Genomic DNA, 15,349 nt, shown 5'->3' on the forward strand with positions numbered 1-15,349 from the left:
AGAACTTGGTAGCCCATGAAGGGAGATAAAAATATTACATGTTTGGAAGCCAAATGCCTAGAAAGTAGGTGTCCGGCTGAATTCTGTATCATCCAGAGTTAAGACTAGCATCACTGCTTATTTAGAAGAGACTTTAAGAAGTCCACCTGAGAAACAGCTTATTGAAAGTGAGAATCATAGCAGCAAACAAAGAGATATAATAACAGAATATACCACTGTGAAAACTGTTGGCAACTCTAACAGGCAGAGTCGTAAACCTGAACTCAGGACCAAAATATCTAGTGCACCAGGACCTAGGGCTCCTTTTACAAAGGTGCGTTAGGGCCTTAACGCACGGAATAGCACGAGTTAAAATGCAATGCGTGCTAGCCGCTACCGCCTCCTTATAAGCAGGCAGTAATTTTTTGGCTAGCGCACGCTAATCTTGTGTGCGTGCTAAAAACGCTAATTCACCTTAGCAAAAGGAGCCCCTAGTCAAAGACTAGGGGCTCCTTTTATCAAGGTGCGCTAGGGGGGTTAGCATGTCGGACATTTCATCACGCGCTAACCCCCGTGGCATACCAAAAAACTAACGCCTCGTAAATGGAGGCGTTAGCGACTAGCGTGGCAGGCGGTTGAATGCGCGGTATTCCACGCATTAACCGCCTACCACAGCTTGATAAAAGGAGCCCTATGATTTATATCCCATTTGGATCCATATATTATCTCAGTTTCATCTGTGAGAAATAATTTCCAGGGTATGAAATTAAGTCCAAGGTTTTTCGTGCTCCTACTATAAGGGATAGGGACTTGTATAATGCCTTTTGTTACACAACCACATTACTCAAGCATTTTCCCTATCTGTTCTGGTGGTCTCACAATCTAGCTAATGTACCTGGAGCAGTAGAGGATTAAGTGATTTGCCCAGGATCACAGGGAGCAGCACAGGGTTTGAACCCCCAACCTCAGCGTACTGAGGCTGTAGCTCGAACCACTGCGCCACACTTTCCTCCAATACAATATCAGAAGTGAGTCAAGAAAAGGATAGTGAAGCCATTGTGACATCACTGATGAGTTTGGCTCTTAGGTATTGATGGAATGAGGCATTGTGACATCAGGAAAAGGGATTGGGGACTTGCATACCACCTTTCTATAGTTATACAACCACATTCAAAAAAGGTTAACACACAGGTACTTCAAGCATTTTCCCTATCTGTCCCAGTGGGCTCACAATCTAGATTGTACCTGGGGCAATGGAGGATTAAGACCCAAATTCTGTAACCAGCGCCTATAGTTAGGCACCTATTTCAGAGGCGCCCAACTAGATAGGAGCCTATCTAAATTGAAGAACAAGCTCAATTAAGCTTTTTAATCAGCACTGATTGAAACATAGGCGCCTATCAAGAAAGCGCTATTCTGTAACAAGGCGTCTCTAAAAATTTAGGCGGCCTTCAAAAAAAATAGGCGCTATGCACGTTAGGCGTGGGCGTGGCTACGTGTTAGGCGCCTTCTTACAGAATCCCTGCTCTTAAGCGTGCTTAAGCGCTCGCATGGGCGCCTAATTTTTAGTTGTGCCTAGAACTGGCCTATTTATTGGATGCCTCCAAACTAGGTGCCCAAATAGGTGCCGCTCAGCGCAATTCACTAAACAGCACCCAATTTTTCTTGAATCGCGCTGAACAGTGCCTAAGTAGGCGCCTAACTTTTGGACGCTTCTTATAGGATTTGACCTTAAGTGACTTGCCTAGGATCACAGGGCGTAGCGCAGGGTTTGAACCCACAACCTCAGGTGCTGAGGCTGTAGCTCTAACCACTGCACCACACTCTCCATATCATCCTAAAGCATAAAATTTAAGGGAAATAAACATGTCCTGCAGAGCATTAACACATCGGTCTCAGCATATTCAATTAAATCGTTCTACAACATTCCTAGGTGTCAGAAACGCATCACCCTGCAAACAATGCACACACTGTATTGAAAAGTACCAAAATAAAATAACTCCATGCACAGATGTCCTTCTACATATTGGTCAGTTCACATTTTTCATACATGTCAGAATTGTGTTCTGACTTCTTATTGTCTGATTGTTTACTGTGGTGGACTTCGATGCATATCATGTAGACGAAAGCGCCAACGGCTCCTCCAACCATAGGTGCCACAACAGGAATCCACCACCAGCTATTTCCAGCTCTATAAGAAAAGAGAGTCATTTATAGGATTAGCAATATTGAGAATAGATATAAAATACCATATGACTAACAGAAGCTGGCCAGGTTAATCTTTGAGTAGTCTATCGAGATAATATTTGAACATCAAGCTACCATGGCTGGCGTCATGATTGTAGCAGGTTTCTGGGTCTTGCCGCGTCTGTGTAGAAAGAACCGATGTTTCGAAATGTCGGTTCTTTCTACACAGATGCGGCAAGACCCAGAAACCTGCTATAATCATCAAACTATGTATGTTTGTTTATTTATTTATTTAAAGATGTGTAATTCAGTTTTGTGGATATTATGGATTCTGGTTTATGTAATGTAAAAAAAAATTATGTTTTAGGATGCTTGTATGTAATTTTACTGTATGTTATTCTGTGCTCCACTTTGATAAAGGCAAAGTATAAATAAACAAACAAACATTTATAGACCGCCTAATATCAAAGTGCTCTCCAGCAACAAACATTCAAAAAATGTATCATAAAACATATGCTACTATAAATAAAGTTCTGGATATAAATTTTCAATATACCTTTTGGCCTCAGACCCACCACTCCACTGCCAAATAAAATCTTATAGCGGGGAGAATTACATGGCTCTTCATCATTGGCCCACCAAATATTTTTCTTACACCCTAATTTTTACTCATCTTATTTTGTATATAATATAGTGAATAATTTCCCAATAAATAATGCTTTATAGTTACACATGAGGGGGAAACGGGGAAATTAACATGCATTCTCCCTTATTCACAAGCAGCCTCTATATTGGTGCAAATAATGAAAGATCTATGGCATATAGTACGGGTGCACCCCTCTTTGCAAGAATTTCTAAAAATAGCATATTCTATGGGTAAGACTTTAGGGCAAAATTTAATTTTCAAAAATATGGGGGGAGAAAGGCCCTAGTTAGGGGGGAGCATGTTAAATGTGGCAGGTGCCAATGGTGTAGTACGATCATTGAGGGTGATCGTTGGCAGATCCCGAGGAGGAATATTGTATTAAGATCGAAGGGGACCACTAACTGTACCAACAGTCAAGTGGTTTATGCAATTGTCTGCCCATGCAAGCTGGTTTATATCGGACGCACGAGCAGACCTGTAAAAAGATTAACTGAGCAAAAGTCACAGTTGAAAAATGAATGCCTACAAACCTCGATGGTCCAACATTGGATTACTAAGGGTCATAAGGGGGAGGAGATGCAGTGGCATATTATTGATAGTATTCAGCAAGGGGGGGAGGAAATATGGAGAAAATTCTGAATGAAAGGGAACAGTGGTTGATTTATCAGCTTGACACTGTTGAACCACGGGGTTTGAATATGGAGATAGAATGGGCGTCGTTAATAGGATAAAAGCTTGTCCAATAGGAGGCAGGGGTTATCAGCTGGTTAGTGAGTGTATTTAATCATTGGGGCAGGATGCCGCTGCCATCTTGCTCTTTAAATAGTTCATGAGTTGGATGTTTTGCATCCTAATCAAACAGGTTTCCGTAAAAACCACTCTACAGAATTTTCTTTACTTGGTCTCACTACAAGTATACACTACTATCTTGACCAACATAAGTCCGTCTTATTAATCTCTCTAGATCTTGCAGCTGCGTTTGATACAATTGATCACCATCTCCTATTGCAACGTCTTTCTTCCATAGGTATAACTGACCAAGTCCTCGAATGGTTTCGTTCTTATTTCTTAGACAGATTTTCTACGGTACATTTCAATAACTCAGTTTCAAAATCCTACCATTCTAACTTTGGTATTCCACAAGGGTCCATTTTATCACCTCTACTGTTTAACATCTACTTGGCCCCACTTTTAACCCTTGGTCAATCAATAGGGTTTACCGCTTACGCCTACGCTGACGATCTTCAACTATTGCACCCTATTGATCCCAGTAGCCAAAATGAGATTCAGTCCATTAATCAAAAGTTGAATAAAGTTCATGACTGGTTGAATATTAACAAGTTTTCTTTAAATATTTCAAAAACTAATACTCTACTCTTCTCGGGAAAAGAGGGGGCACAATTAATCTCTCCGGTCACCATAGAAAATACTCCACTTTTACCAATCATAACTACTAAAATCTTAGGTGTCCTAATAGACAAGTTAACTTTTCGACCACAAATTAGTGCATTGGTAAAAAATTGTTTTTATAAATTAAGGATGATTAGATCGCTGGCCCCTCTACTTGACACTAATTCCTTGAACTGGTTTATATCGGATCCATGCACTCGTAATATCAAAAATGGATTATTGTAACTCTTTATTAAAAGGGATCTATCATAAAGACTTAAAGTGCTTGCAATTAATCCAAAATACAGCCATTAAGATAATTTCGGGCGCAAAGAAATTTGACCACGTCACCCCACTGCTACAAAAAGCCCACTGGTTGCCAGTCCTACACAGGATAACTTATAAAATTGCCCTTTTGACATTTAAAACTTTACAAACAAATACACCAGCATTTATAGACAGATTTTTGATCCCATATGACCCTCCTAGAGCTTTAAGATCTATTTCACAGTATAATCTTAACGTTCCATCTTTAAAAATAATTGGTACACGTCGTACCTCAATCTTTTCCGTGACAGCCCCTTTGATTTGGAATTCTCTTCCTTTACACTTAAAAATGGAAAAAAACTTGCAAAAATTTAAAAGCAACTTAAAGTGCTTTCTTTTTAAAGATGCTTTTAGTTGATCAACAGTCTTTTAGTAATTAACTTAATTTTGTTTCTTACATTTATTTCCCAATTCCCTTTTGTGTTTACCTTAATTGTTTCTTACATTTTCTATATCAAATGTATTTCTTCCCCCTTTCTTATTTGTGTCTAGGGGCTTTACGGTCCTTTTTACCCAGTATGTATTTGTTGTTGGTCATGTAGGGTTTTTTTAAATTAATTTAATTAATAATAGATTTGTTATCATGATAAAGTTTGTTTTATTTGTCAAAAATTTTTTGTTTAAATGTTAATTTTTATATTTTGTAAAACGCTTTGTAATTTCAAATAAGCGTTTAATTAAATACCGGAATAAACATAAACATAAACATGACAACAGCGGCCGCGGTGAGTCAATTTTAAATTTTGTTTATTGTGAAGATGTGTATGATTCAGACGTTCACATACTTGAAGGGTATTAATGTAGAACAAAATCTTTTCCAGAGAAAGGAAAATGGTAAAACCAGAGGTCATAATATGAGGTTGAGGTGTGGTAGATTCAAAGGCAATGTTAGGAAATTCTACTTTACGGAGAAGGTGGTGGATGCCTGGAATGCGCTCCTGAGAGAGGTGGTGGAGAGGAAAACGGTGACTGAGTTCAAAGAAGCGTGGGATGAACACAGAGGATCTAGAATCAGAAAATAATATTAAATATTGAACTAAGGCCAGTACTGGGCAGACTTGCACAGTCTGTGTCTATATATGACCGTTTGGGGGAGGATGGGCTGGAGAGGGCTTCAATGGCTGGGAGGGTGTAGATGGGCCGGAGTAGGTTTTGACAGAGATTTCGGCAGTTGGAACCCAAGCACAGTACCGGGTAGAGCTTTGGCTTCTTGCCCAGAAATAGCTACGAAGAAAAAAATTTAAATTGAATCAGGTTGGGCAGACTGGATGGACCATTCGGGGTTTTATCTGTTGTCATCTACTATGTTACTATATGTTATTAAAAGTTAACGGGAAAAGCAGGCTAATGGAGGGTATTGATTGTTTTTTTTCTTTTTTTGTAGAGGGACCCTTGATAAAGCACAAAAGTGCGAAACATGTCGGGTCATTCCCTCCCGGGTCACACGTACTAAGCTAAGTTTATAGAACAACTATAAAGCATTATTTATTGGGAAAATTATTTATTATATTATATACAAATACAAAATAAGATGATTAAAAATTAGGGTGTAAGAAAAATATTTGGTGAGCCAGTGATGAAGAGCCATGTAATTCTCCCCGCTATAAGATTTTATTTGGCGGAGTGGTGGGTCTGAGGCCAAATTTATTGAAAATTTATTTATTGAAAATTTATAGCTAGAACTTTCGGTCTCTTTTACAAAGCCGCGCTAGCAGCTGCACTGTGCTAATGGCCCCGAAGCCCATAGAGATTTATAGGGCTTTGGGGCTGTTGCAGTGCGGCTTTGTAAAAGAGGCCATTTATTTATAGTAGTAGCAGTGGTTCTGGACTTATCTTAAATTTAACATCATCATTTTGGAGTCATAAAACATATGGACATAAACACAACAACATCTATCATCCCATTCTTATATGGTGGCAGTATATCTAAGGCAGCTAAAAAAAAATTTTCATCCACATTATATGTAAGCATCAACAAACAGTTGTGTCTTTAATAGCTTCTTAAAGTTAGAACAATTCGTGCATAATCTCAGATGTCCCGGTAAATTATTCCACAGATGTACCCCAACAATACAAAACATTTTTGTTTTGGAAAGTACATATCGTACACCTCTTTCCTTAATCGCTGATAATCTCCTGGCTCCCTCAGATCTCAATGCTCTACCAGGTCTATAAATCTGGACCCATAGGACCTACCCCCAGGCCCGCCCATCCCCGCCTCTTTATGCCCAAGCCACGCCCTAGCTCTGTCCCCAACCACACCTCCTCAGCCTGTTCTCATCAGTTGGGAGGGCATTCAGCGCATGTGTGAATGCAATGTGATGACATCACATGCATGTGCGCATGCGTGTGTCTTCACCGCGTTGCAAGTGCAGATGCCCCTCCTGACGTGATCTGCTTTTCAAAACACGGACAAAGGGCTGGGTTTTGAAAAGCTGTCTGGGTGCCCGGACATGCTCTCTAAAAAGAGGACATGTCCTGGTAAATCTGATAACCCTAACTTAGGCACCGTTTATAGAATCAGCCCTTGTGTGTCTAAGTGCTTTGAAAATGAGCCTCTTTACTAAACAAGCCCCATAGTTTTCTTGTGAGTACAGTCAAACCTTGGTTTGTGAGCATAATTCATTCCAGAAGCATGCTTGTAATCCAAAGCACTCATATAGCAGCCGCGCTGAAGTGCAGGAAGGTCCCGCAATGATTGCGTCTGCCAGCTCTGCTCCGGAAGACGTGAGTGACATCATAGGGAGTGGACCGACAGCTGCAGTCATTGTTGGACCTTGCCGCAACTCCCTGCGTCTGCCGGCTCACTCCCTCTGACTTCACTTACATCTTTCGGAGCAGAAGCAGTCATCGCGGGACCTTGCTGGTTTGGAGGGAGAGAGGAGCATAGAAGGGTGGTGGAGGGAGAGAAAGAAGGTCATGGTGGTATGGAAGGGTGGTGGAAGGAGAGAAAGGGGCAGATGCTGATGGAACTGGTGTGTAGGGAAAGGGGAGAGAGACCTAAGGGGGGAAGGATACTGGATGGAATTGGGTTGGAGTGAAAGAAAGGGGGCAGATGCTGATGAAATTGATGTACGGGGAAAGGACACTGGATGGAATTGGGTTGGAGGGAAAGAAAGGGGACAGATGCTGATGGAAGTGGGGGGAAGGGAGAGGAGAGAGTGAAATGCCAGACCATGGGGGTGTGGGAGAGGGAAGGGGAGTAGAGGAGAGAAGAGAAGAGAGATGCCAGACCATTGGAGGAGGGAAGGAAGAAGATGGATGCCAGACCAATGGGCGTGAAGGGAGAGATGGAAGGGGGAGGCATAAAGTTTCTGGAAAGGTAATAGGAGAGAAAATGCCATATAGAAGGGGCAGAGAAAGGGCAGACAGTGGATGAAAGGAAGAGAGTGACAAGAAGATGAGGAAAGCAAAAACCAGAGAAGACAAGGTAGAAAAAAAAATCTATTTATTTATTTTTTTGCTTTAGGGGAGATGCATCGCTGTTTCTGTGGTGTTGCATTGTATGAAAAGTCCAGCTTCTTGGTGGTTCAATTTAACCTTTGTCTACGTATTTCGATTTTATTTCCCCTTTTACAAAATTGTAGAGCGTTTTTTAGCGCTGGCCGTTGTGGTAACAGCTCTGATGCTCAGAATTCTATGAGAGTCTGAGCTTTTACCCCATGACTAAAAACCACACTACAGTTTTGTAAAAGGGGGAGGGGTTAGTTTGTGATTACATATTCCATACTAGGCGAAGGTGTTTTCTGTGTTCTGTGTGTTCAAAAAGATATGGTTTTCTGTTAGGATTGACTGTGCAGGATTGATCTGGCTTGTTTAGTTATACAATGGGTGTATTGATGTGCTGCTCACTGCAGTATGTAAGATGCTGCCTTTTCCTAGGTACACTCTTGTGTGACGTGTGGATTGTTACTAAAAATCATGTTTCTCATACAGATGGGGAGGGGGTGTCAAAAAAATGATGGGCCCTGGGTGTCACATATGCTAGGTGCGTCACTGATTGCAAGACTTTGCTTGTTTAGAACAGTCACTACACTCTTGCAGTGTCAGAGAGAGAAGAACCATCGGCTTAGTTGTGATGATGTTGTGATGTGTGTATACTGTATGTACTTGTATTGCAAGACCTTGCTTGTATATCAAGTTAAAATTTAATAAAATGTTTTGCTCGTCTTGCAAAACATAAGAACATAAGCAATACCTCTGCTGGGTCAGACCTGAGGTCCATTGTGCCCAGCAGTCCGCTCACGCAGCGGCCCAACAGATCCAGGACCTGTGCAGTAATCCTCTATCTATACCCCTCTATCCCTTTTTCCAGCAGGAAATTGTACAATCCTTTCTTGAACCCCAGTACCGTACTCTGCCCTATTACGCCCTCTGGAAGCGCATTCCAGGTGTCCACCACACGTTGGGTAAAGAAAAACTTCCTAGCATTCATTTTGAATCTGTCCCCTTTCAACTTTTCCGAATGCCCTCTTGTTCTCTTATTTTTTGAAAGTTTGAAGAATCTGTCCCTCTCTACTGTCTCTATGCCCTTCATGATCTTGTAAGTCTCTATCATAGCCCCTCTAAGTCTCCTCTTCTCCAGGGAAAAGAGACCTAGTTTCTCCAATCTCTCAGCGTATGAAAGGTTTTCCATACCTTTTATCAGACGTGTTGCTCTCCTCTGAACCCTTTCGAGTAACGCCATATCCTTCTTAAGGTACGGTGACCAATATTGGACGCAGTACTCCAGATGTGGACGCACCATCGCCCGATACAACGGCAGGATAACTTCTTTCATTCTGGTAGTAATACCCTTCTTGATTATACCTAGCATTCTATTCGCTCTCTTAGCGGCCGCTGCGCACTGTGCTGTCGGCTTCATTGTCATGTCCACCATTACCCCCAAGTCCCTTTCTTGGGTACTCTCCTTCAATATCATCCCTCCCATCGTATAGTTGTACCTTGGGTTTCTGCTTCCCACATGCAATACTTTACATTTCTCAACGTTGAACTTCATCTGCCATCTCGTCGCCCATTCCCCTAGTTTGTTTAAGTCCCTTTGCAATTCTTCGCAGTCCTCTTTAGTCCGAGCTCCACTAAATAGTTTGGTGTCGTCCGCAAATTTTATTATCTCGCACTTCGTCCCTTCGTTCATTTATAAATATATTAAATAGCAGCGGCATACCAAGGGCTCCTTTTATCAAACCGCGCTAGCGGGGTTAACGTGTGCGAATTTTCATCGCGCGTTAACCCCCGCGCTGGCCTAAAATCTGCCACCTGCTCAAGAGGAGGTGGTAGCGGTTAGCGCAGCCGGAGGTTTAGTGCATGGTATTACGCACGTTAAACCGCCAGTGCGCCTTTGTAAAAGAATCCCTAAGTTACTTGAAAATCCAAGGTTTTACTGTATTAATATTCTGGCACATGCATTGTAAACACTGAATTGCAATTATAAGTACAATTCCTTCTGGTTGTGAAATGTCTTCAAGATCCAAACACACATGGTAACAAAATATCAGTGGGGAAATTCTGTTCTTTTCTGCTAACATAAAATGGTGGTAAGGCTGTAAGTTCTGACTTGATTCTATACTAAACTCTTGTATTCCTCCTTTGATTAAACTAATTAATACTCACATGAATACATCAAGTCCCCATCCTGCTGCTGCTGTGAAGAGCCTTGGCCCTAGATCTCTGGCTGGATTTACGGCACAGCCTGAGTTTAGCCCCATCGAGAAGCTTAGAAGCATAACGAGCAGACCGACTGCAATTGGTTCCAACCCTCGGGGTGCGCCTATATTTTTGCTATCAAAAATAGCAAAAATAGCAATCACCAACAGAGCCGTTCCTATTACCTGCACAAGAAAAAAATATATAGATATTAATCTCAGCACAGTTCTTAGAATAAGTAGTATATTTTCTCTACTATATTTGAGTGAAAACCAAATTCAAACTATATCCCTAGATCTGCCTGTCATCCAATCTTTGAATTCATGTTAAACTATTCACTTAAACTAATGCAGAAGAAGAATGGCTTCTCTGTTGAAGAAATATAGGTTTGAAGCTGCATGTCCAGATATTTCTCCAATAGAGAGGCTGCAACATATCTGGGAAAAAGATTGTGGTTCTCCCTTGGGGGAACAGGACTGGTCGCAATTTTGGAAAAGAACGGCAAGGCCTTTGGCTTCAGCTAACATGTCCCAATCCATGTATTTCCTGTACCATAAAACCCTGTGGACTCCACATAAGCTCTCACTAGCAGGCCTCCTTCTTTCCAATAATTGTTGGAACTGTGGACCAGCTGTTGGCTCATTACTTCATATGATATATGATTGTTCATATGTATCACAATATTGGAAAGAAGTTTGGAAGATTATACTAAAAATTTTTGATATCCAAGCTGATATCTCTCTCTCCATAGTAATTTTCAAGTCTCAAGCTCCAGGAATGCTTCTAAGTGAAAATCATACTAAACTCCTTGATATTCTTCTCTCTATAGCGCTTAAGCTCATTCTTTCTAATTGGAGGTCAACTAGCTTTCTTTCCTCCCATCACTGGTGGCAATCAGTTTTACATTACTATAAATATGAATTGGTCCTTGCCAAGAAATTTGGAACCACAGTCTTTTTCAATAGACACTGGTCTCCTTTGCAGGCATATTTGCAATCATTTTCCAGCAGTGTTTAATGTTGAAACCTTACTTCATATCAGTTCTCTCTGTTCCATTGGTTTTCAATGTAAGCATACATACAGAGGCGCTGATAAAGGACCGCATCATTGATCACCTTGACGGACACGGTCTGATGAGGACCAGCCAGCACGGTTTCAGCAAGGACAGATCTTGTTTAACGAACTTGCTGTACTTATTCGAGGAAGTAAACAGACAGATAGACAAGGGCGACCTGCTCGCATTGTATATCTGGATTTTCAGAAGGCATTCGACATGGTTCCACATGAACAACTACTTTGGAATATTGCGAGCCATGGAATCAAGGGTGAAATACTCAGGTGGATTAAAAACTGGCTGGAGCACAGGAAACAAAGAGTGGAGGGTAAATGGACAATACTCGGACTGGAAGAGCGTCACCAGTGGGGTGCCACAGGGCTCAGTGCTTGGACCCGTGCTCTTCAACATCTTTATAAACGATTTGGACATTGGTACGACGAGTGAGGTGATTAAATTTGCAGACGATACGAAGTTATTCAGAGCAGTGAAGACGCAGGGGGATTGTGAAGATCTGCAACATGACATAATCAAGCTCGAGAAATGGGCATCGGCATGGCAAATGAGGTTCAACTTGAATAAGTGTAAAGTGATGCATGTCGGTAACAAAAATCTCATGCACGAATACAGGATGTTCGGGGCGGTATTTGGAGAGACCTCCTAGGAAAGAGACTTGGGAGTTCTGATCGACAAGTTGATGAAGCTGTCTGTGCAATGTGTGGCGGCAGTGAAAGGGCGAACAGAATGCTAGGAATGATAAAGAAGGGGATCACGAACAGATCGGAGAAGGTTATCATGCCACTGTACTGGGCCATGGTGCACCCTCACCTGGAGTACTGCGTCCAGCACTGGTCGCCATACATGAAGAAGGACATGGTACTATTCGAAAGGGTCCAGAGAAGAGCAACTAAAATGATTAAGGGAGGAGTTGCTGTACAGTGAGAGATTGGGCCTCTTCTCCCTTGAAAAGAGGAGACTGAGAGGGGACATGATCGAAACATTCAAAATACTGAAGGGAATAGACTTAGTAGATAAAGACAGGTTGTTCACCCTCTCCAAGGTAGGGAGAACGAGAGGGTACTCTCTAAAGTTGAAAGGGGATAGATTCCGTACAAACATATGGAAGTACTTCTTCACCCAGAGAGTAGTAGAATACTGGAACGCTCTTCCAGAGTCTTTTATAGGGGAAAACACCCTCCGGGGACTCAAGATAAAGTTGGACAAGTTCCTGGTAAACTGGAACGTACGCAGGTGAGGCTGGGCTCATTTAGAGCACTGGTCTTTGACCTGGGGGCCACCGCGTGAGCGGACTGCTGGGCAGGATGGACCATTAGTCTGACCCAGCAGCGGTAATTCTTATGTTCTTATGTTACATTTTGTATTGATTCATGCACTGATATACTGTGAACTTCATTGATGTTTCAGTTTTATATTCTCTTGTATTTTTCAAAATCTTAATAAACTTTCATGGAAAAGAAAAAAGAATGGCTTTATAAGCCAATTTTTATTTGTAAATGTTTCTATTATTTTTCCTCAACATAACAATACACAGTCAAACAAGCTGAAAACCAAGAAACCATCTGCGTTGTTTGTAGTGGTCTAGAGATGCAAACAGAGAAATATAAAATACCCATAATCCCCCCCAACACACACACACAGGGAATGCCATTATCAGGAATTCAAAAGAAGGCTTCAGGCTCAAGGCAACATAGTATCCCACAGTGGAGACCAAGTATCCTGATACATTCTCCATTTTTTAGGGGAATCCTGCTGAGAAATTCAAATAAACTAAACTAAACTAAACCATTAGGTTTGTATACCGCACCATCTCCGCATGCGCAGAGCTCGGTACGGTTTACAGAGGTTAAGAGGAAAGGAATTACAAAGAAGGGGTATAGGAGAGGGACTGAGAGGATAGAGAGGGGCAGGGTACTAGAGAACGGGAGGAGATTAGATTTTTGAGAAGAGCCAAGTTTTCAAGCGTTTACGGAAGGATTGGAAGGAGCTAGAATTTCCATTTTCAAATATTCCATTTTCAACATGTAAAACAGTTAGTTTCTGAATAATGTAATCGAGGGGGCCTCCGGCCTCCTCCACCCAGAAAGTATGCATTTTCTGGCTATCAAAAAAGCCTTTCGAAGCAAGGTATTACCCCCTTTACGAAGTCCCAATATAAAATAAAAATAAATGGGATCGTTGATGATTTGGCAGTTCTTCTATACAGAGTATAATTTTATAATGGGTCACCTAGCTTGGGAGGCTAAATAGGTATATACGGCCTATAACTTTCTCACTGCTATACTCAAAAGTGAATTAAATTACACCACAATTTCATTGAAAGTTTCATACACTTTAAAACTCATTGAAATAATACATAATAAGGGGAGCGCCTCAGATCCCCGTGCGTAACTGTTAGTCGCTGCCGCACTGGAAAGGGAAAAAGTCTTCACCGGCTCTTAATTCCCCTTCCTACCCACAGCAAGACACTTCGGACTTTTCAAAAAATGTGTCAAAATCTATCAAAATTACTTAGCTGTAGGTGGAGTAGTTAAAATGATGTTTAGATGTCATTATATCCCTGCCAGTCCTCGCCACTAAGGCTAGGTAGGTGTCCCAAACTATTTATTCAAAATTGTTATATTTGTGCCAATGGAGGGGTATATCATTAGAGACTTCAAGTTAAATTTTTAACTATCAAGGTGGAGAAAAAGCCTCAAATCACATCCGACAGCAATACTGTTGATGGATTGAAACTCCTGAAGTAGCCTAAGTGGATGTCGAAACAAGGATCTTCGTTGGGGATGAGGGCGGGATGAGTATGACAGAGTGTGATGTGAAAGTGTGTTTCGGAAGACTTCATATGATTCCTTGCGTTATCAGATAAGTCAGTCTGTTGCGTATGTGGGGGTGTTTTTTTTCCCATTTTGAGACTTTTTCAAGAAAACTAGGGTGGAGTTTTTTTTAAAATGCCCGTGATAGTAATACTGACAGCTTTTTTTCACTATTGTGTGTAATGCTGTCGGATGCGAGTTGAAGCTTTTTCTCCACCTTGATAGTTGAAAAATTAACTTGAAGTAATGATTCACTCCTCCACTGACAAAAACCTAACAATTTTGAATGAATATTTTGGGACATTGGTCATTATCCTTATATTTCATGTAGGCTAAGTAGGTGCCCATTTGAAGCCTATTTTATAAAGACACAAAGGTGCCCATGAGGGTTGTAAGCAGGGGCATTTTCATACGTAGATCAGCTATTTGAGTAAATAAACTTTTAGAAAAAAATGCTCTTTATCTGGAGACCCAGACTATGCACAGATTTCAAGGGGCATGGTTTGGGTGTGGACATAGGGCTCCTTTTATCAAGCCGCGCTAGCCGGCTTAACGCACGCAACTTTTCATCACGCGTTAACCCCTGCGCTGGCCTACAAACTACCGCCTGCTCAAGAGGAGGCGGGAGGGCTAGCGTGGCCGGCAGTTTAGCGCGCGGTATTATGCGCGTTAAACCGCTAGCGCACCTTTGTAAAAGGAGTCCATCATGTGTCTGTAATATTGACTTCTATTCCCCATTTTCAAAAGGGACTACACGTGTGGCAACAGTGGCTTAGTGAGGCAGTGGTGCCCCTCCCCCGCCCTCTTCTCTGCCCACCTCCATCCGCTCCTTCCCCGCCCCCTCCTGCCATGCGCCCGCGCCCCTCCCCTTCCCCATACCTCTTTAACATTCACGGCCTGAGCAGCAACCCCCCCAACCTGCTGCTCGCGCCAGCGTTGGCTGTTCCTCTGACATCACTTCCTAGGCGCAGTTCCAGAAAGTGATGTCAGAGGAAGCGCCGACACCGGCGTGAGCAGCAGGTTGGAGGGTTGCTGCTCAGGCCGCAAACATTAAAGAGGTACAATGGAAGGAGTGCACGCGGTAGTGGGGGAGGGGCAGGGAAGGAGCGGAGGGGGGCAGAGAGGAATGCCAGTTCCACCACCAAGACGGTGCCCGGGGTGGACCCTCCCTTACTATACCACTGTGTGGCAAACATTTTCAACGGCAGCTCTGCCTCAAGGCATGCAAGTACAGAAGCCAATGGCATCCCCCATACAGCATCATTACCTACTCCTGACCCACCTGAAGCT

General features: G+C 42.2%; 1 protein-coding gene across 1 annotated transcript in view; it reads right to left on the reverse strand.

Moving 5' to 3' along the window:
- Positions 1 to 1,565: 1,565 nt before the first annotated feature.
- AQP9 (aquaporin 9) overlaps positions 1,566 to 15,349 on the reverse strand; it is a 118,257-nt gene continuing 104,473 nt past the window's right edge. The window contains exons 5-6 of the mRNA XM_033919579.1: positions 10,142 to 10,359; positions 1,566 to 2,170 (exon numbers count right to left, since the gene is read on the reverse strand). Of these exons, the coding sequence (XP_033775470.1) occupies positions 1,999 to 2,170; positions 10,142 to 10,359 (390 nt within the window). The 3' untranslated portion in view covers positions 1,566 to 1,998. The remainder of the gene's footprint in view (positions 2,171 to 10,141; positions 10,360 to 15,349) is intronic.

The sequence above is a fragment of the Geotrypetes seraphini genome, chromosome 14, assembly GCF_902459505.1.
Source record: "Geotrypetes seraphini chromosome 14, aGeoSer1.1, whole genome shotgun sequence".
Classification (NCBI taxonomy): domain Eukaryota; kingdom Metazoa; phylum Chordata; class Amphibia; order Gymnophiona; family Dermophiidae; genus Geotrypetes; species Geotrypetes seraphini.